Below are 23,640 nucleotides of genomic sequence, written 5' to 3' on the forward strand. Positions count from 1 at the left end.
TACACGCAAGGATTTCGCGAACGTTTTATCTGCGCAGGTAAAACGTTGCAGTCAAGTCGTTGCAAAGAAATGCGTCCACACGGCACAGGTTTCAGCACCAATTTTTAATGTAGTTTTGGAATAACTTTTAGTATATGTGCATGTAATATCATGGAAGATGTGTTACTGTGGTCAATTTCTGCAGCCAGTTTTACAAGAAAGCAAAGAAATAAGTCTGAGCGACGACGGTGCTCACTATGGTCAAGACGTTTGGTTACTAAAAAGACAACCAATTCATAATAGTTTACCCGTTCACATTCTTATCACAGTCACTTTGTTCCTTACTCGTGACCCCCCATAAATAAGGAAAACTTCTGTACAGTTCAATGAATTCAACAACAACATCACGGGAACATTGGCAAAGATCTGCCATTTGTAATTAAAACACACACTTATACCTCTGACAGCACGTGAACACTGCATACTGGGGTTTTGAGCGTGAAGACGGGGTTGAAACTGATGGCAGTGTACACACGCAACGACTTGTCTGAAAACGTTGTCAAAACTATGCTCTCCGCAATAGTTTTATCGCTCCGTCTTCCGTCTCCACGCAGTTCTCAAAAATGCACAGTTAATAGCAACAACCTGCGCAAGTAAATCGTTGCAGTCAAATCGTTGCGTGTGTACCGCAAAACTAATAGTAATAGTAGCCAATAGTAACTAAGTAACCAACGTCTTCACCATAGTTAGTGCCGTCATCGCTCAGACTTATTTCTTTGCTTTCTTGTAATACTGGCTGCAGGAATTGACCACAGTAACCCATCTTCCACATGCACATACACTGAAAGTTATCACAAAACTACATTAAAAGTTGGTGCTGAAACCTGTACCGTGTGGACGCATTTTTTTGCAACGACTTGACTGCAACGTTTTACCTGCGCAGATCAAAGGTTCGCGAAATCATTGCATGTAGACCCCCCTTTCGCGGCCCTGATAATAAGGATATAAGTCAATGCTAAATCTAGTTTACATCTACCTAATCTGCTTCACATAAATGAGAAATCTACTTGCAGTATCCAAAGTATTCCATCTGGTAACTGGTTCTCATTGATTAAATGTTTACTTGCAGTATCCAAAGTCAATGGTACGTGATGTACACGTAAAATGGAATATACTTATGTCTACCTTCAGTATCCAAAGTCATGGGTATCTTCTATACATATAAAATCCAATGTATGTTTGTTTGTATGTTTGTTTGTTTGTTTGTCCTTATTTATGGACTCCGAAACCACTCAACAGATTGTAATGAAACTTTCAGGCATTATTAAGCATTATTCAAGGATGGTTTGTGTGAAGTTTGGTTCAGATCCGTCAAAAGGGCTCCGCCCCAGTGGCTCTGGAGTTTCCCATGTTAACCTTATGAGTACTCATATTTAAATGTAACTAGCTGGCCCGACAGACGTCATCCTGTCCTAATGTGGTTATATGTCAAATGCTCGTTCATTTTCAAGATGAGGTCGTTCGCATGGCTCACTCAATCACGTCCTGGTTGAAGTTCGTTCGCTACGTTCACTAAAGTTAGTGAACGTTCGCTAAGGTTAGTGAGCGTAGCGAACGAACTTCAACCAGGATGTGATTGAGCCATGCAAACGAGCTCATCTTGAAAATAAACGAGCATTTGCCATAAATCCACATTACGACAGGACGGAGTCTGTCGGGCCATCTAGTTGGTTCATATAAATGATGGATGTCTTCTTGCAGTATCCAAAGTGTCAATGAAGTTTTAAAACGTATTAACAACTTTTATTTTAGGAAAATGTTACAAACTGAATTATTTGTGAATACAAAAACAACAACACTCTCCAGATGATCTCCATAATTACCAAAACGTTTTTTTTTTTCTAAGTTCTCATCAAAAGAAATGTTATTTAAATGGGAAATGGATATACGCGGTTTGCTGCGGCGGGGGAATTTTTAATTACAAAGTCAATGATATAATCATCATCATCATATAATCATTTTTATGATATAATCATCATATAATCATTTTTATGATATAATCATCATATAATCATTTTTATGATATAATCATCATATAATCATTTTTATGATATAATCATCATATAATCATTTTTATGATATAAAGATATAAAGTCAATGATTATATCAACTAAGGAGAAGAAGACTAAAACAGCTAGCGCTTTTGCGGCGATGAGTGGTAACTCTAGTAGCAGTTCGTGTATTCGCCGCTGGCTGACAAATGAAGCGCTAGCAGTTTGGTTGGTTAGTCACCGCTAGTTTAGTTATTCACTCTAAGTTGCGTATATCACTATCATTAATTTAATGTGTTAAGAATAGAAATAAAATTGGCTTCAGCTAGAAAGATTATAATAAAAAGATATCTTGAAAACTACGCACACTTATATCATATTAAATACGCGAGATTGAACAAAGACACCTTTATGTCCGTTTTGGTTCTCGCAGTGATTTTTTGATACAAAATACAAGACTACCATGCCTTAGAGGCTTTAACTTAAGTTCAGAACCAACAACCGAAGTCTTCAACAGAGTTCAACATTATTGTTTGAGAAGCCGAGAGTCGTGTCTCTTACCTGAGACCGATGATTGGCTTATAATTTTAACTAGATAACCAGTTGCTCGAAATCGAGCAAAACTGCAAGTTGTACTTGTAATAAATAATGAAGAACAAAAAACCATTAACAGCAAAACCTCAATCATCATGGAGTCACTCTAAAGTAATTTCTATGACTTGATTTGTGAAAACTATTATGTTGAAACAAATTTTAAAAGTAATCTACTAATCTACAATATTTAAATATATAGATCCGTTCTCATACTGCTTTGGTTATCTCTTGTGTTCTGTAAGCGGGTGTCCTATGAGAACGTAGATGTCGTCAACCACAGTGAGCTCAGACCTAAGCAAGCTAAATCCCTCTCTTGACGCCAACCAGTTACTATGACATCGCGTTAAATTATTTCTACGATATGTTCTGTTTTAGGCGTGTTTAAATTAGATGGCCCAACCAAAGTCTCCCGTCTAATCTTGAGAGTGGATTTATATCTAACACAAACAGGTATGTAGGGTAAATAAGGGAATAAAAATAACAAAATGCTGTGAAGTTTTTATTAACTAAACAATTATGTGAAAACATTAAATTAATTGACACAGAATAGGTAAAAAGATTATGACAAATATAGGACAAATTATTGCAAAATTTTTTTTACAATGCTATTAATATACATTTGTTCATAGTTTCAGATTGAATCTTTATTTATAGAACTTGTTTAGTTGGGTATCAAATCAAATCAAACGATCTTTATTCATTTGTAAATACATATTTACATGAATAGTGTCAAAGTACCATGACATTTTTGTCTTATACCTAACTACACTGAAATTTGTTTATAAATAGCTTTAACAGGGAAAAAATAGCTTAATAAGGTTTGGCTACAATGTTTTAAAATTGAAAACACAGCAACATTATGTTTCGAAGATTAATAGCAGTCAGCAAGAAGACTTAATGCAGACAGAAATTGTGAAAAAGTAAAGTTAGAATTTGAATCGGCATGAACAACGAATACTTCAGACTAACACTACAAGTGTCTTTTGAAATTCACTATGTCTTTATCCTCAAATATGTCACAGACATTATCGTATAAATATAGTATCCTAATTTGTTACTACACAAATAACACAGTCATAGAGAGGAATAGTTCCTCCTTAGCACCAGGAAAACAAACAGTGAAACACCAACATTCAGATTGTGAAGTGAGCTGAGTTAAGTGCAAAGTGATCTAACTTAGATAAAATCAAAGGCAGTAAAAAGGCAAGGGTTGATCCTCAATGGCTTTGTGATTTAATGACCTCAAGCAGCAATCTGTGCATGGGAAAACAGCTATAGTTCGGCCGCTTAGAAAGCGACCTCCTCCACCATTGGTTTAGCATTAGCGCGCAGGTCGTTTTCTAAGCGGCCGAACTATAGTCCCAACTTCTTTTGAAACCGTCTAGAAACTTCACAATTGTAAAACTCTGCTGTTCACTTGCAGGTCATGATAAGTAGTTTCAACAGAAGGCAGCTAACTTTGTACACTTTTAGTATGTTTGGACAAGTGAAAATAATGAAATACTTGTTACAATGTGGCACGTTTGATTACTTGACACTACTAACCAGGAGATGGAAAATAAAAACTAGTTGGTAATGAAGCACACGGATTAGGTAATGCATGGATGTTTATTGCATTCATATTTTGTGTATTAATTTGGAGCCTATATACAGCTCATTTAGTCAATTGAGCCGTTGTAAAGTTAGCAATTAATTTACACCAACAATGTCCATATTGCAAGAATTTCTTGTATCAATGAACTTTTGAAGATTTTTTCCTGCTACCAAGTGGTAGATTTACATTCCCCTTAAGGCGTGTTTGCACATTCGGCATTTGCTGAGCACTAAGCAGATACCTGCTTAATCACGACTAAGGTGAATGGTTCATTTTGTGAATGTCATTGCTCGACAATGATTTCAAAGTTTGCATCCATTTTGACGAATATTTGTTACTCCAACAAACAAAATTCTTGGAAAGTAACAAATATTTGGGCTCCTCAGCTAGGAGATTGGCAAACCAACACAAGTATCTTGCAACTTGTCGAGTATTCAGCACTTGCCAATGCTGCAAGTACGAATTCCCCTTTAGAGACATATTGCAATTTGTCTTGTCTTTAACATTACATTTTGACTCACACTTCACTTAAGTACAATAAATCACCTATGACTAAAATAACAAAACTTCCATCTTAGGCCTCTCCTCCACTAACCGTTGCTTGAATTTGGTATTAGACTTAGGCTACAAACTTTAATGTAACTAGGACCTACAGTGTGAGGATGGTAATTTCTTTAATACAACATAGATAGTTTGTGAAACACTAAACCTCAGGTATAGATAACCTTACTAACACACCTTTTACAGAAAATAGAAAACATGTATTTTGCACTACAAAAAAGTTACGGCCCCGTAGTAAATTCTTATCTGTATAGCAATTAATCTAACTATTTACAGTTTATTGTGATTTTCACATTTATGCTAATATACATAGTTTCAAAGGACATTCCACTAAGACTAGTATTATTTGTATAATAAAAACTCCATTCAGAAAGGCTTTTCTGAACTTAGGTAGTATAATAAACATACATTAGTTAAAACATTAACTTTGGATGATAAAAGTACACCATATGGACCAACCAGCTGCAGCGAACCTTTTATTCTTTTTATTCAAAAACATACAGTAGAGTGGCAATTATTTAAAGCCTGGTCGTCCGAAACGTCGGTTAACGGAAAATCACAAATGTTGCCATAATTAGCAGTAAAGCCAAGACCGCAAGATATGCTCACGGGATGTTGCTACAATTTCAGTAGACAGACAAAACCAGTTAAAAAATCCATGTAAAAATGTATTCAAACTTTATCAATCTTTTTCACGGTCAATGACCGATTATTTAAAAAATCTGTTATCCCAACACCCCCGATGACCAATTGTTTCGAATAATTGACTCCCTACTGAGTAAAATGTGCCTATCCATTCAGGGTAGTGTACCAAAAGTCACAAATCGGTTACTTTTATCATAACTACTGAAAACAGTGTCTAAATCTTGTACGTTTAGTTATTTCTTACTTATTAAATATGTCAAAATCTGAAATTTTAGAAGTTAATCCTGTTTGCACATGCATTAGAAATAGAAGTAAGTAATTTTAGCACTATATTATCTTACTTCAGTGGTAAACAATATGTATTTACATAATTATTTTAGGGGAAAACTATGAATGGAGAACACTATTTGAAATGTCTTCCCCTTTATTTTTGAATCTAAGAATTCACTAACAAAAATAATAAAACTTATATTTCCCATTACAGATGTATAGTTAGAAAAAGTTAAGTACGGTACTGTTCCCTAGCAAACTTTGTTGCTTGAATTAACACCAAACAGGACAACACTTAGAACATACGTAATAGTACTAAGTACAGTAAAATTGTTAAATGAATTGTTAAATAAACATCAATAAGTACAACTGTTTACATGGACAAGTCTATATTGCTAGCATACAGTTACAATAACAGTTGCTTGAATTTATATAAAACAGGACTAACAACAAAGTTTTAGACAGGATTTTATTTTAACAACGATATTGACAGCTTAAAACATAATATGGTCCACCACAAGTTGGATTATCACTTACAGATAGATTTAAGAGTAATTATTACTTATGGACATAATTTTCAACTTTTAACAATCAGTAAAGCTGTCATTACCTACGTAACAAGACAATACTTAACATTGCTATTATGAGTTATTCTCCACAAATGTCATTTATAGATATGGAAAGGCACATCAATAAAAAGTGGATTCCCAAAGTAGAAGTAGAGGCCAAAATAATCTATCACAATGATATTTAGGTGTGTTAGCACCAAAATAGCACTCAACTACTTTATATGTACCAAGATAGTACGGTTATATTTCACAGAATACAACAAAAAAAAACCATTGACTAGATAAACTGTTGTAAAATTAGTGAAATACTATTAGTCAGTAAAAGTTAGTTTTAAACTAAATGATACAAATGTTTTAAGTTTGAAAACTTAAATAGCTACTTAACACAAATAATGTCCAAACATCCAATAGGGAAATTGAAAAATATTGCTTCTACTACCGAGTTGTGTTAAATACACATGCTAAGTAGTAATAAATCACAAAGTTTTGTTCACTAATCACATTATCAATTTATTATTATTTTGGTCTAATTACAAATTCAACCACATTTATTATACAGTAAATTGAATTTCCTTTGTTTCATACTTCTTAACTCTCTGAAACAATTATTTGTAAACAGTTAAATGCTCCACACAAACATATTTGTGCGTTTGTAAATTACATTTTCTACCACACTGAGAACAACACCGATAAAATCAAATCTCCCATCAAAAATAGTTTTTGTCATCGAGATAAAACTAGAGGCTAATCAATTGCATCCTACCGTCTTCTAATAAGCAATACATGTAAAATTTTGCACATAAAAACCTAAACGGTAAACAAACATGAAAAATCAAGTTTAAATTAAATCTTTTAACCACGACACCAAATTGATGATTAAACGTCACAACAAACAACAACCTAAAACTCTGAGGGAATGTAACGCAGATGGTTTGGTAACTGCAATGGACTTACTTTGGTGTACAGTAAAAATATATTCAAGTAAAATTAATTAACTAATAATACCACAACCTCACATGCTGACTAGATTGAAAACAGGTTTGACATTCGCTTCTGGCAAAGGGCAGAATATCATTGGCAGATTGATGTGTTTACGTTAAACCATTACACAAACTTGTTACGCATATTTTTCCTATCACTATATTCTAAACTCTGAGCTGATCATTTTACTTCAGACTTAGCTTGTCACTTTAATATGTTTTTCTTAGGACGATCCCAAAGCAAAACAACGGATGAGAGAGTGACAGACTGAGAAAGCGAGCGAGTATTTTACACTATTAGGAATTAAAAACTAAACAAAGTTAAAGTGTCACTTGGCTTTGTGATATCCAATTTTGCAGAAATAGCATATTAAAATTTTCACTTAAATATGGGGGAAGAATGAAATATTCTGCTGAGAACCTAGTTTACCGGAACATTGACAACGAGGTCAATAAATAAACAGTCTCTTTTTACTCTGTCTCTCACGACACTCCGTTGCTTGTTTCTGTTCGGTCACTAATTATTCTTCCAATGATGACGGAAAAATAATCATTTCCTTAAAATATACACAGAATAAAATCTTTGAAAAATTCAATTATTTAAAAAATTAAAATTACACCTTCACACTTTTATGTCTTTGGTACAAGCAAATATGACCGGGGAGTGGGCTAGTCTAGTGGTAGAGCGCGGGACTTTGTAGTCCGAGGTCCCGGGTACAAATCCCGCCAATCACCAATGGATTTTATCTATCTGATGATGCCGCGACCCTCTAGGACTAGCCTGAAGTGATGTGTAAAACATTTCCTGGCTAGAACTTAGCGTCCTAAAATGTAAAGGTGGGACGAATAAAACTAGTATGACTAGTGACAATTATTGCACATAAACAACTAAATAAAAGGAACACACAACTCCTTACCAGCAACCTTGAAGGAAGAATAAATGTAATATTTTGTGTATTATGATGTATGCCATTAGATGTATACATTACATCTATCTTAAACCATAGAGTAACTTAGTCTGTTAAATGACACAACAGGATAATATACATTAACAAAAATAGGCTACCTACATTGGTTCTATTAGACTAGCTCAGACCCTCTTGATGTAAGAATATGCTTTACTGTTCTTAACATTGACATTGCCTAAGATGGCTAATCTTTTACTTGTATCACAAGATAAAAATTATGTAAGATATACTTCATTCAAATTATTACAACGTACCATCTAAAATCATTTTAATCTAAATAAAATGTATACAAAGTGTAAAAATTATACAATAAATATTAATAAATTTATGTCAGGTAATAAAAATACTTTTGGTTAACAATATTCTGATACTTTTGACAGTAGTAAGAATATTTAAAGACAATATGATTAAAAATTTTGAAATTAATCATAACAAGTATATGATTTTTTCTAAATGACAGTCGAAATTCCTTAAATAAAAATTTGAGTATATTGATTTGTTATGTTGGTACCTTAGTGTATGTTGATTATTTATGTTCTGTCATGTTGAGATGTTGATGTTGCTTGCAGTGATACTACTGAACATCTTGGCACACTTGGTGTACACCATGTTGACAACTACTGAAGTCTTGGTACTACCGAATCCATTGAAGATGGTTGGCACTACTGAATGGTACAGAAGGTTGATGCGCCATCAGTCAAATCCATAGCTGCTGCTCTTCTCTTGATAGCTTCTAAGTAGACTTCCCTGTTGAACATTCCTGCTGCTAAAGGTATCCTAGAAGAAAATAAAATGCTTAGTTACTTTTGTCATTTGAGATTTGGATTCACAATTAAATCTATGATCCAGACTTCCCACCCTTACACTATTTACACATCCCCTCTTTTCCCCTGTCATTGTTGATAATCTATGTGTTATGCAGTTCTCGCAAAACAATCAGATAGTACAGTCAACTGCAGATGCCAAAAGTCTGACACTTGTCTTCCAAGTACAGTACAGACAGGCTCGCATAAGAGGTTCACTTCTATGGTGAACAGTCGTATAATCTTCAAACAACTGTAGGGAGTGTAGGAAACTATGGAAAGTCCCTTTCGCTTAACCAAAGATTAGATACCGTAAATGAGACTCTTCTGTACCATGAAATTTACTTAATCTCTAAAGTAGTTCAAAACAGGTTTATATGTAGAGTTTTTTAAACACTGAACAAAAAATGGCTAAATGAACTTGATTGTATATTTTTGTACTCACGTGTCCAGACCTGGCCGTACAGGCACCTTGTACAGACCCCACACAGGCTTGTGGTCGCTGGTACAGACCTCTGGCACACTAGCGTAGGCTACACACTCCACCGCTGTGCTCTCCGTGTTGTGGCGACGGCTGCGGAACAAGATCCTGCAACACAAACTTTGGTAAGTGACTGCAAAAATCCAGTTTACTTCACTCATTTCAGCTTCTGATGCATCAATGTTAATTAGGATCAGTGCATAAATTAAAGGAAACTATTATTGGCAACTTGCCAGTCTTCCACAAAAAGCAGTATAAGCTATAGTTCGGCCGCTTAGAAAACGACCTGCGCGCTAATGCTAAACCAATGCTGGAGGAGGTCGCTTTCTAAGCTGCCAAACTATAATTGCTAATTCAATTAAAACAGCTGAAATGTAAATCAAAATCATGGTGGAGCTTAGCACATAAACCGGGACATCCCTTCTACTGGTATTGCTATTGCCAGAAGTGTTAGTGGTTATTGGAATTCCATCTGTTACTCCATGATACTTAAAAAGTAGGTCCATCACATGGAATAGTAGGCCTACACTGAAAAGCAAAACTAGAATTGTATTATTCATATTACATATAATCAGAATTTTTTATATTTGTCACCCATCCTTACTGGGCCTATTTATGTACTAGGAGTAAAATATTGGAAACTTGTCAATTTGTATTCATGTGATTCCTAAAGAGGGTGTGGGCAACAGTAAATTATTATTAACTAATTTATAGTTCATAAGGGTACCTGTCAGTATAGGAGGGTGTCCGCTGTTTATGAGATGTGTCATATGTGGAGGTACCAGGGTCGTACTTGTACGTCGGAGCGAAAGTCAATGGCCCTTCCTCAAACCCTCGGAAAACTGTGCCTGCAAATGGAAATAAAAAATGTTTGTGTTATTTATTTATTGTGTACGTGTGACAGTAATGTCTTTTATGTGTTTGTACCCTGACGATGCCGTATTAACAGTGAAGTAGGTTTTTAACCTAACATTTAAAACGTTTGGATTACTTAACGAGGTATTATTATACCACAATATTATAGTCAATCAAAAAGTGTTTGAAGAAAAACTTCAGTATATTGTTTAGAGAAACAACTGTAGAGCATTTTGAAAAACTATTGGCTTAAACTGTAAGTCTTAGCCTATTATTAGCCTACTCACTATTGGGTTCACTAAACTATATCAAAATACAAATTTTTCTTTCAACCAGGATATTGTTATGTAAATGACTTTCTTGAGGAGAAGAAATTGAAGAAGCTCTCAAGATCAGAGGCATGGACAAGCTGTAAGTTTACAACCAATGCAGTGGTATTATGATAAATAAACGACCTTAACGCATAACAGCTGGCAGCACTGACTCACCGTCCACAATGCTCGTCGTCAGCTGGTCCGCCAGACACCCCAGGGAGGGGGAGGTGAGCGGAAACTTCTGCTTGTTGATCCACGACATCACTTCTTCCCGTGGAGGGGTCAGACGGAAGTTGAGGTCCCCACTCCAGAACACACAGTCGTAGTTCTGAGTAACGTCTGCAATCATCCCCCAAAAGTGTTACTCTTCCAATAAGTTATTCTACTGTCACATTATAACAATTTTGGGAGGATGTTATTCCATTCCTTGGATTTCAAAAATCATGTGAACAGAAGCACATGTACCAGCTAAAGACTAAACTTAATCCAGGTTAAAATTTAATAAAATTGGCTGATATTGATATTTACATGTACCAATTAATGTTTGAGTCTTATCATAGTGTGTAGGGCATATATCAAATGTAGTTTTTTGGCATTTATGCACATGTCAGAAGATAGCCAATGTAAAGCTACATCCTTGATCCGCCTAAAATGTAGTGCTAACAATTTTTGACAAGTGCAATCTATTGATTTTGCGCAGTAAGCAGTATTTAAAAAATTTTCTAAAATAACGTTTAATTAGCCTGAATGTGATATTACCGTACCTTTACTTTTGTGCTTGACCGGAAGGTTTTTTGGCAACTCTAAACTTTTGGCAATCCTTTTGATGTCTTGCAACCTTTCTTTGACCTGAAAAGGAAAAAAAATATTGAAAATATATGTTATTGCCACAAACACAATGTGTATAACAAATATATAGACCTGAATCAGTTTTTTAAACAAAGGTGAACAAGACAAACAATAACCTACATCAGATAAACTCAATTTTTAACTTTTCTGTTCAAAGTAACACTTGTGCTTACATCAACTTCCGGTATCAGAGTTCTTTCTAAAAAAGGTACGCAAATAATATTACTAAAGTGCTTGTAGTTTGTTTTCTTTAATTAAGCATTTTGTGTCAGTGCTGAAGAAAAGCTACATGCTTTAAACTTGGCCAACAATCATATCCTTTCACTTTTTTACCCTACAATCCAACCTAACTTAACCATCTCTAACCTTCTCTTGATGCGCTGTCAGATGTGCCGTGATGAACATCAACGACGTCCCAAACACTGAGAAGCCGACAGCAACAGCGCCTTTGGTGCGGAACGCAGTGCCGGGGCGAGTGCTAAAACTGTCATCCTCAGGGACTGCAAAAAAAGTATGACATTAGTGTGGATCTATGAAATATAATTTAGTGAAATGTATGACCAAAACTAAACTTAATCAATGATTTTGAATGTATTTTTATCTGTATAACATACACCATAGGTGTATTTTGCCTAAATTTCCTCACAGCAATAATATAATTTTTGTGAAGATTAATTTTAAAAATTGTCGCAACATATATGAGTTATGGCAAAAGTAATAAACAAAGCTATGGCTAAATCAAAATTCAAAGGCATTACGGTATCAAGATTTAAAATCCTTTTTTGCTTTTTCCGAATATTAGAAACCAATTAAATGAGCACATAAAGCAACAACAATATAACAAGTTACCAAAGTTCCAAAGTTAAAGTTGTCACATAATTTAAAACTAGTTGAATTGAACCACCAGAAGTTGCTAACTTCCCAAGTTAAAGTTGTCACTGTTATTTTTCCTTATGTTATTTTTTAATAGGTAATAAATAATCTAGGGGCTGTAATAAATAGCTAAGAGGCGGCTGGGAATTGGAGAGGAGGATGCTGAAGAAAGAGACGGATGGAGGCGCTGTGTTGCTGAGGCCAAGTACCGACTGGGGTACAAATGGCCAGGGCAGTAAGTAAGTAAGTAAGTAATAATCTAAGGTTGGTCCATATGGATGGGATGTCAAGGTGCACTGCACTGTGTAGTACCTGAGCAGAACCACAGCAAGTCCCTGCGCAGGTAGACTGCGAGGTGTAGAGTGCCTAGATTGGCCGAGTGGAACAACACATGACTCGGCCCCAGCGTCTCCTGTACACCGACCTCCCACTGGAACCTACACATTGATATGTCACATTCTCATATTCATTGCTGATTCTAAGCCACTGCATTATGAATTTCTGTGACAAATAAATTAAATTGAATTCTAATGTAGTTATTAGTATCACTTGAAAAAAGGTGGATTTGATTAAATTAAGTAGCTAAAACAAAAACACTTATCAATAGGAGTCCTAGTAGAGACTGTATTTGTGTCCTATAGCACCATGTGTTTTACTTCATAAGTGGCTCTAAATCACAAGATTACAGCTTTGTAGTTTTTTAAGTTTTTTTTTTTTTAGCATATTGAATAAGTTTTGGTCAATAAAAACTAATTAGGCCTAGATTGATTTTGGTGAGATTTGAAACCAAACATCTAGGAAATGCCCCACACTATAATCTCTAGATAAGCCACAACCATATACAAGTGTATAATTTATACAGTTGGCAGTCTTATCAATGGTGTATTTGTTGCAAACACCTGTAATCATGTCTCTGAACTGGAATCATGAGTCCATCCAGTCCACGGACATTCATTGGAAATGTAGTAGCAATGGTATTAAATAAAACTATACCTAATTGTTAGTAGCAGAAGCATGTACATAAAACTTAGTAATAAAATTATGTTCTTCGCCAAAATTTTATGTTTATGATTAAATTGGCATAAAAATGATTTTCTGACGCTTAATATTTCGTATTCAGAAGATTTTGGAAATCTCTCGTCACTATTTTCTCATCTTACATTATTAAAACCAATCTACAATTAATTGTCTAAATCTGTCATTCCCTATGAAAACCTTCCAAATTTATAAAGGACACGTGTACAAAAATATATCAAATTCAAATTTATATTATGGTCACAGTTAACAGTAGAAAAATCTCACCCCACCTTTCTGGGTAAGATTCCTGTGTTCCGACAGCCAAGATGTCAGGAAGATGGTCCAGACCTTCCGGTAACACAAGGCAGTTGAGCTCAGTGGGTGGGGCCTGTAATATAAGAGTAAACAAAGTTACCAATCTGGCACAAACATATATACCACCACATTTTAACTATTTTAGTAAATGAGAAGTCACGTTATTAGGGCTTTTCAGAAATAAGCTGGCTCTATATCCATTGTGAACTATATCCTTTGGCCATACCATTGACTATTGGGTATTAATAGTCAAAGATGATACTAATGGGCGGACATGGGGATAGCTGGGTCAAGTATCGAACTATCATTTTTTATAGATCAAATAGGAGACTTTCATTCATTAAACCACCTAGCTACAGAGTTGGATGGTACTGAAAGCACGCCGAATCCATCAAGTCATGATAGTCAAGTTGTGACTGAACTTTCGCGTATTTAAGTCCAGATGTTGATGAATTGGCAAGAAAAACACCCCAGATTCGCCGATTCCACCAAATAATCTCAGAGTTTAACAGTATGTCTTCAATGTTTAGTTCATCATAAAAATGTGAAAAAATGTGTTGTCTTTAAGTTTGCCGCACCTGTCCGTTCATGTTCCACGTGACGACGCAGATATGCAGCTCTCGTGTTGGCAACACTCGCTCCAGCTCCAGGGTACCCAACAGAGATGTTGCAGCAATTCGACCATGCAAGAAATTCCTGCAAACAATCATGTGAATAAGTAACCTTTTGAAGTTTGCTTCTTTATACATTTTAATCAAATTTGGCAAATTTATTTAACTCATAGCTCATTTATTAACATTCGACACTACCAGAGTTATTTCACTGCTGTATCAACTACCGGGCTATTCCGCCCTCACCTACCATTTCACGATGTTACTCTACTCCCCTTACCAGGAAGAGATGTGCCTGGCTACTCTCCTAGCGATCAACTGACTGTTCGCTGTCTTGCGCCGTATTTATAGGGGTCGCAACTCGCAAGGCTAGTGCAGTTTGTGGCTACTTGGTGAACTAAATACCCCGGGTGGGGGATTTGAAATTGTATGAATGCTCGTTTTCTGATCTCCTAAAATGTTTAAAAATACAAGATTTTGTATAAAAAACATACTTTAATGCCTTCCCTGAAGTATTGTGTACCTAAGTACTTGTTAAATCTAATTTTAATTTCTTAGGGAATAAATCCCTGGTATATTAAAGGAAATATTTTACTGAAAATCTAGTCAGACAAATGGAAATTCGCTTAGTCTGCAGGGTTGATAGCGCAGGGGTATTGTGGGAATCGATCGACAATTATGAAGTGTATTTAATTTCTCTAAATGAAAATTAATTCTGGGAGAACAACATCAATCAGCTTTAGCCTTAAAAACTCTAAGTAAATGCCATCTGTTTTGGCTGCTTTTCCTAACAGCAGGACTTTCATTTTTCAATTCTACCTCACCCTCAGTAATATATCTGGTCTCCACGTTCTACTCTCCGCCCACCGCTTCCGCACCTAGGAAAACCCAGCTTTAGACAGAGCAAAAAAAAGTTATGCCACTCATATTTGGACATACTGTACAAATTCTTTCTCGTGGAAGAGTTTCCTCAAAAGGGTCAAAGTTTTTCAACTGCTGTGGACTGTGGGTTCATTTTAGAGTTGATTCAGTAATTAGTTATTGATTGTTTGGAAACAGGTGATCAATAGTCGAGATAACATGTGGCACAGGGTTTCAGTTTTCATTTAAACAGTAACCTTTTTCCCTGCAACAGGTGGTTTGGATGATAAACACTCTCTTTACTCACCGCTCCCTCGCCTTGGTGGTGGGGATGAGATGGAAGACCTGAGCCGCTAGCAATGACTGTCTCACTAGACTCTCCATGCTCACATCCTGCTTGGCTGGGGACTTGTCCTTGCTCTTGTCCCTTGTGCCAGTGACTACCACTGACGAGGGCCGTGCCTTCTTCTTCTTCCCAGTTGACTCTTTGCTGTCCGCACTTCTTGTGGAGCCTGGCGATCCTGAACCTGGACAACAAGTTTAGCTAAAGCAGAGGAAATGTAAATTATGTACAAAAGGAACTAGGCACATCATCTAATGTGCTCAGTGGCTGGCACAATGTCATTACATAAAAGAAGTTATTACCTTTTTTGTTGCCTCTGTTCTTGAATACGACTACCTACTACTCACGGACAGAGGCAAAAAGAACCTGAGTTAACTCCAAAAATATGTTACTACACAAATTGACAGAATATCTTTAACTAATATAGTGTGTTAAGGCTAACAAACTGTCTTTAATTTGTTGGTGCACAAGTACAAACAAACATGATACCTAGAGTAGTTTTTTTTTTTTTTTTTTTTTTTTTTTTTTTATCAAGAGCAGTTCATTCCTCTCCCAGGCTTATAAACAACAGTTTCATATCAATAAACTGCCCTACTCATGATAGTTAAAGATTCTTTTGGATTTTAAATTTGTCTTTGAAATATTTATTTGTCTGATTCATAGATTCCAAGACACACTTCACACTTTTACCAAAACCCTGGTCTGACAGGCCCACAGGAATTTTCACAAAAGCATGTTGGCAACACTGTTTACTTGGGGGATTCCATTCCCCCAATACCTTCCCCCCTTTTCATCCTCTTCCTGATCATATATTGTTTGTTCATTTTGCGTGGGTGCCGTGACCTTGACAGGTTGTCTGTTCATAACATGCCCGTCTCAGAAGCCCAGCGTTAGTGTATTTTAAAGCGGGGTGTCACAGGCCCAGGGTTTCGGTTTGTGTGTTTCTAAGCGGGGTCCATTATTTTCAAATGGGGTCTCACAGACCGGGAGTTTCAGTTAGCGCCAGCCTGGGTAGGGTTTCGGTATTAGTGTTAACCAGTTCAATAAAAAAGTTCAAACACTAGTATTTTTCATACTTCATCTTTTAAAAGTAACAAAAATTTAAATATGGAGATTTGGTTAGTTAAACTATATCATATCCTATAACTCACACAGCAAATCCAAGCCTTGCCAAACCATAAAATGGTTTGAAATAAAATAAAATCAAAAATCAAATCAAAACAGCATTTATTTCGCCAAAATATTTACAAATTACATCATTAGTTCCATACAAAAATGTTTACAATATTGTTTAGTTTTTTTATAATATTTAATATAAACATAAAAATATAAAAAAGCTTTTTAAATTAGCGAAATATCTTCCACAAAGAAGGAATACCTCTGTGTATGGAAGAGAGTTGTATTATATATATATATATTTTAACTAAGTGATGAAGGAAAACAAATGATTTTGGAAAAATTTTTTTTGGAACAATAGATACACTGGAGGACTTAATGGTAAGTGAATGTAATGCTATATTAGACAATTAGTAGACCCTTCCCCCCTCCCATCGCCCAAAAGATAACTTATCTACTTCCCAATACACACATACAAACTCACACACACACACACCACCACACACAGATACACTCAGCCGTACTCGTCCCAACACCAACAAGCAGCTGGTAGCCCTAGGGTACTAGGGTAAAAGCATTTAGGCCTAGAAGTTTAATGTTCATTTTTGGACCACTTAACTGTGCCTGACTAAATTAACAAAATAAATGAGTAGCCTACTGTTATTCAAATATCCCAAACACAAACACAATGAAAGCCAAATCTTCTCACCAAAAAAAGAAGGGAGACTCCGACTGAGAAATCCTATGAAATTAACAATAAATTATTCATTTCATCACTTCGATCTGTAATCCTATTAAATTAGACCTGTTACCATTTGAAACAAACCTGCATCTCGAGCAAATTTCTAATTGCCTTACTGAATTTTGAACGAAACACGTTGTTTAACAGGATTTAGGCTATCCAAGTTTAATAAAAATCTTAATTTGATTAACTTAAATTTCAAACTTACTTTCTTCGCCATTTGAATCAACTTCTTCGCCTGTATTTGGATCCATATCCAACTTATCATACAAGTTCAGAAATCAATGATTTAACTTAATTGAAATAGATAGCAATTAATTAGAATTAAAATTGGTTAGGCTATGTAGGCCTACTTCAGTCGACTAATCTGTTAACACTTCTTGATTCATTATCTAATCTTTTTTTAGCCAAGAGTATTTTACCACCCAAGATAACATTTTATTGTTCAATTGGTAGTTGTGAAAGTTGGCATCATCTTATCTGAAATTGAGCTGTGTCACTTTCAATCCCAGGTGTACCTAATTAACTTTGTGTCTTGATTGGTTAAATAAGAGTTGGGCATGCTGCAAAATGGGTAGATTCCAAATTTTATTGGATTGAGTTTTGTCAACGAGTGTTTGGAATGGATTTGGCAAAGAATCTGCCTTTGTTTACTGAAAAGTGTCTTGTTCAGGTATTCTAGTCTCATTAATAGCAAGAGACTTTTACAGCTAATGAGCATTGCTTTGTCAACGGTTTCTTTATACTTTGATCTTGTTATTTCAGTACCTTTGGTTTTACAAAGAGTGTTTAAGGCTTAGATTTAGTTAAATTTTACCTTCTTATTTCTTAAAAATAATTGTAACTAAGGGTAAAAATGGGTTTTTCCTATTTTTGGCCCTAAAAACAAAAGATTTCGCAATTTCTTTCTAAACCATTTGGTAGAGCTTAAAAAAAGAAATAATTTATTATATTGAAGCTCTGTTATGTCTAACAGTTACGGAGAAAATAAAAAAAAAGTGTAATTTAAAATTCTCATGTTATTCTTATGGAGAAAATGAAAACTGTTGTAGTTTACTTGTTTATGGATGGGCCTATATGTTGATAAAATTTGGCAAATTTATTTATTTCATCCTATACTATTGACGTATGGTCAAAAAACACTTTTTACCTTCCCCGTAGCAGCAAACCTAAGTACTCGTTAAATCTAATGATGTTATTTAAATTGGGAATAAATATGTCTTATTTATGGAAATATTTTAATGTAAGACTAAATTACTTACGTAATTCCCGTCACAGCTCAATAAAATATGTCTATTCAGGACATGTTTCGGTGTTAAAACACCATCGTCAGCTTCAGGTACATAGTGTAGAGTTGATCAGTTGTTAACATCGTCAGAAGAATAAATAAACACAGTACGGACACGAATAAATACATAAAACAGTTAAACATTTAAAAAACAGGCCTGTTCTAGCAAAGATGACCGACCGCACAGGTAGCAAGGGACAGACTAGACCAGCTTATGCTTATCAGTTGTGTGAGAGAGAAAGAGATATTGGGCAAGGATCAGCTGTTGTAGGATGGACGGAGTTATTGATGATTGAATTAAAAATGGTGTGGGAACTGAATTGTAGTTTTTCGTTTAATATAGTCTCACGGGTGTTAACGTTGTTAAAACTTTTGTAGATTTCATACTCCTCTAGAGTGTCCATCTTTTTCCCTTTTCTGCAAGTGTGTAGAATTTCCAAGCTGTCATCAATATTTCCCATTGTATGATTAAAGTCAATTAAATGTTGTGCGAAGGTGGATTTTTGTTTGGTTACGCTGGCAACTGGTCTGTGCTCTTTAAACCTTGTTTTGAAACTTCGTCCTGTTTGGCCAACATACATACTAGGACATTCAGCGCATTTCAGTTTATAAATGCCAGTTTTACAATGTATGTCCTTTGCGGTCGTTTTTGAGGCTAATATATTTTTTAATCTGTTGCTAGTGTTGAAGGTCAACTTTATGTTATTTTTCTTGAATTCTTTTCCCAAGCAATCATGTATGGTCTGAGAATAATCAACACATATGTATTTTGGTTTTTCGGCAATGTTGTCCCTAGTAATATTGTTTTTATTTTTATGTTTTTGGATTAGTCTGTCCACAATATTTTAGAAATATTTTAGTCAAAATGTAATCAGACAAGTTGAAATTTGCTTAGTCTGCAGGTTTTCAGCGGTGGGGGTATTTAAATATAAAGAGGTGGGTAAAGTTTGCGAGTTCGTCTGCCAGGATCTGATTAACCTTTTTTAAGGTCAGAAAAAAGGATTTGCTATGAATTAACTGACTTGACCACAACTTCATAGTTATTTAACCGCTAGAAAATAGGCTATCTAGCTTATGGGTCTTAAATAGGATTCATTTTTAAGTTCAATACTGCTAATGCTCACCTGAACTGGAGGCTACAATGTTGTCCACTGAGCGACGCTGAGACAGCAACAACCTCCGTCTCAGTCTAGCGTGACTTGCCTCGACTGGGGAGGGTGAACTCTGCGGCGACACCTCACTGGCAGACAGCGAACATTCCACATTACCAGAGTCAGCATCTTTCGGCTTTTCCTCTGAAAACGTTGACTTCCCGAGGCTGAAAGATCTCTTGTGGGTCTTCTTCGTCCGGCTAAAAAGGCACTTTCTAAAGCTGTCGGCACGTTTTGCGGAAGCAACAATGTTGGTTTCTGAAGCAGGTTTCTTCAGTTTCCCCGGATCTAAGCCGGTGGGGGGCAATCCTTCACTCAACTCTTCAGAACGTCCGTTCATCCTAGTCAAGATACTGGATCGGTTTATACTCATTGTTGACAAATTGTTGTTGTAATGGAACTTGAAATTGGACTGAAAGTGTACCGGAGTACGAGAGCTCTCTGTGATTGCGCAGCACAGTGCCACATTAGTGCTGCTGTGAGACTTAGCCACCGCATCGCATCTCTTCAACTCATCGTTCTCACTCGGATGTTCCTCACTAACGCTTTTGTTTAGTCGCGGTGGTGACGGAAGATCAAACACAGTTTTATGCAGTGGACTAGCGCTTGTGCTCGGTCCTGGACTGTCATCCTGGCTCGCATCAGAACTTAATGGCAAACATCCAACTTTCTTCTTCCTCAGGTTTAACAGACTACAGAATCCTTTCTTCTTGGTCTTTAATGGTGTAGTCTCTGGATCTGACTTTTCTTCTTCCTCCATTTCAGAGGCTATTGAAACTAAGCACCATTGCAGCCCCTACAACAATTAACTTCTATAGAGGATTTCATAACAAACCGAGATAGGCTTTAATTTTAAATCCCTGAAATGTTAGCTTTGGAAAAATAGTGTTTGGATTTATGTTCAACTTCATGGCCCTATTTTACCTTTGGAATATGAAGAACTCATCCTTAACAAGGAAGGGTAGGCCTATCTACAGTTCCTCAGAACAACTGTGATGTATTATCAGATTAAATATCAAAATAGGCTACCTATATACATAGCCTATGACACCTATGCACATAGCCTAGCTGTGCATTAAGTGTACATCTTAAGTTTGCCTTTATATTGTTTAAAACCCATTGTTATAAACATTTTATAGCCTACCTACCTACTTATTGGTAGTTTTTGGGGGTATTTGAAAGAGAACATCTAAATGATAATTCAAGGTTATTTATGAACTTATAACCTAAAATTACCTGAAGTCAAATTGTAGTGGCACTACAACGGGTATGCTTGATGTTATGGATTGATTATCAGCAAGAAAGTCTTTCAGGTTAGGTACTCACAATAAGTAAATTTTGTGTTATTAATTGATTTTTTAATAGTTGTGGAGGAACTGTCATTTTTGTGTTTAGTTAGAATGAGACTTTGGTTTGGTTTGAGTGTATGTTTTGTTTGTTCTAGTTGTGATGACGCCTGTCAAACAGGGGCAGACGACAGACGTTCAGGGGAGGGAGGCAGTGGACAAGAGAAAATTAAGCTAAGAGCGGCTGCATCTTTGTTTTTCATCGGCGCGGCGTCTACCACGGCCGCCTTTGTGCTTTAACTCCAGGCCGCGGCCTTCGAAGTGGCAACGTCGCAAGTGGTGTAGTAACAGCTGTTTTGTTTGGAATCAGCTAATGGTATTTGTGTATTAACGAAAGATTGGTTACTGGACTATGACAGTATTGACTCTGCTTAAAATGTAAAGATATCGATTTTTAATTCATATTGTTTCGGTTTTCAATTCTGTATGTTTTATTTTCAATATTTTAATAAATTTATGTTCATAAATTTAAATTTCTATCAATAAAGTGCGAATTAATGAGCTGATGTCACCTGTCTGCCATGTTATCTTAATGGGACGTCTATCACTAAACAACACTACTTGCGACGTTGCCAATTCTACCAGGCTGAGGTGGCCGTGGTGTATGATGAGTGGCGCGATCTTGTAGTCTTGTTAGTGACTAAGGCCGACATTATAATCATAGTTGAATGCTTTCGTTTATTTATTATCAATTCAATGACTTACAAATCATTGTAATTTTATTTAAGATACAAGTTTGCTACTATTGATTCTAACCAACATATTACGAGTTAAACAATACAGAATTTTAGAAATATCTCATTATTGCTCACTTTGCTATATAATTTTTAACTTAATAAAATATTTCGTGTCAGAAGATGGTACTATAGCAAACAGAGTATCCATCCAAGTATGCAGGGTACCAGCATTACCAGCTTTGACTCAGTTAGAACCACTGAACAGTGAACAGTGAGCACTGATCTTCACTACAGTAATCGCATACTAACCAGCTGGGCAAAAAAAAAGAAGGCAAAGATCAAATCGAAGTTTAAACTTTAACATTATTAGTTTATCCTTTTTCAAAGTCCATGATCAATGTAGGTACGGGCTATGGTATTGATAAAACCATTTTTAATCAATGGTACCGTCATATATAGATGAAGTAATTATATTAATAGACTATTACGGAGTATGTTTTATCCATGCTATTACTTTTACTATATTACTAATGTTACCGTAAGTGAGTGGTGAGTGGAATAATAGCTTAGAATTACAGGAAATCAAGATCAATGGCAAGACAATGGAGTAAAGAAGTATAAGTCTAGCAAACACATTGATTCTCCTAGACACCTATTTCTCTCTAGACCTTTTCAAAGAGCTTAAAAAAAAAACAAATAATTTAGTATATCAAAGTGTTTATGTACATTTTTGGTAACGGAGAAAATTCAAAAATTGTAAATTTAAAATTCCTATGTTATTGTTATGGAGAATATTGTAAAATGTGGTAGTTTGTTTGTTTATGGATATATTTCGATAAAACTTGGCCAATTTATTTATTTTATAATAAACTATTAATATTTTACTAAAAAACACTTTATTAGTTTTCTTGTCACAGCAAACCTAGGAATACTCGTTAAACCTAATGTTATTTGAATAGATTTAATTGAAAATCAATTCAGACGGATGGAAGTTCGCTTAGTCGGCAGGTTTGCTGCGGCGGGGGTATTATATACTTTATCTTATGGCTGTAGGTAGGGGTTTCACATCTAATTAATTCAGGAAATAGATTAAATAAATATCCAGCAGACTCTTCTTACGTCACTAAACATTAAATTGCTCATAAACACTTGTCCAAAGGTTTAAAAGGTCTAAAAGGTTGAGGAACCTACCAGAGAGATATGCTTCTTCTGGGTTCAAAAGTGCATCTAAGGAGATAGTTCATATATACCTAAGTAATTCTCTGACCACAGAATCATACTTTTTCATTTTAGTTTCTATATACGAGAGGCCGTTAAAAACTACACCTTTGTACATTACCCCACATAGTATAAATTTTTGTCTCTTAATCAATGATGTTAAATACTCATGACCATTTTTCTTTTCCCTTTGATTTTTAATATTAAATTTTGTACTCTCTTGATTTAATTGTTGTTGTGTTTGAATCTCAGATCAGCTGCAAATTGAACCATTTTAATTCAATACTAACTTATACAATAGTTATTTATTTTGAACTTTTCTTTTACTCATTGGTCCAAGAGAAAAACAAAGCATGGATAAATTGTAAGTATTTGTTTATTAATTAGATTTAAAAACAAACAAAGTTTATACTTACTATAGTTGTTTATAAAATTGACCTCGCATTGTTTATCTTAGTCTCCATCCAAAAGATTTTTACTCTTCCCCTACTTAAAAATGTATGGATAGTCATTATTATTATTAACTAAAACTATCTAGCATGTCTTTAAAGAAAGTATAAAAATGGTGT

General features: G+C 35.3%; 1 protein-coding gene across 3 annotated transcripts; it reads right to left on the bottom strand.

Annotated features, from left to right (window-relative positions):
* Positions 1-8,443: 8,443 nt before the first annotated feature.
* Positions 8,444-21,273, bottom strand: LOC128999975 (inositol polyphosphate 5-phosphatase E). 3 transcript variants are annotated; one of them, XM_054426798.1, is made up of 13 exons: positions 21,067-21,273; positions 19,804-20,626; positions 17,359-17,391; positions 15,498-15,717; positions 14,297-14,414; positions 13,694-13,791; positions 12,699-12,823; positions 11,880-12,013; positions 11,429-11,513; positions 10,839-11,003; positions 10,223-10,343; positions 9,460-9,603; positions 8,444-8,988 (listed from the first exon to the last, which is right to left on the bottom strand). In XM_054426798.1, exons 2-13 carry the CDS (start codon positions 20,588-20,590, stop codon positions 8,874-8,876), a joined length of 2,145 nt encoding a protein of 714 aa, XP_054282773.1. In that variant the 5' UTR covers positions 20,591-20,626; positions 21,067-21,273; the 3' UTR covers positions 8,444-8,873. The 3 variants fall into 3 exon arrangements, with proteins under 3 accessions (XP_054282773.1, XP_054282774.1, XP_054282775.1); XM_054426799.1 differs by lacking the exon at positions 21,067-21,273 and adding an exon at positions 20,979-21,041; XM_054426800.1 differs by lacking the exon at positions 17,359-17,391 and having other exon boundaries at positions 8,445-8,988.
* Positions 21,274-23,640: the final 2,367 nt, after the last annotated feature.

This window comes from Macrosteles quadrilineatus, unplaced genomic scaffold, assembly GCF_028750875.1.
Source record: "Macrosteles quadrilineatus isolate MER2022 unplaced genomic scaffold, UCM_ALF_1.0 Scaffold_8__2_contigs__length_117827958, whole genome shotgun sequence".
Lineage (NCBI taxonomy): Eukaryota > Metazoa > Arthropoda > Insecta > Hemiptera > Cicadellidae > Macrosteles > Macrosteles quadrilineatus.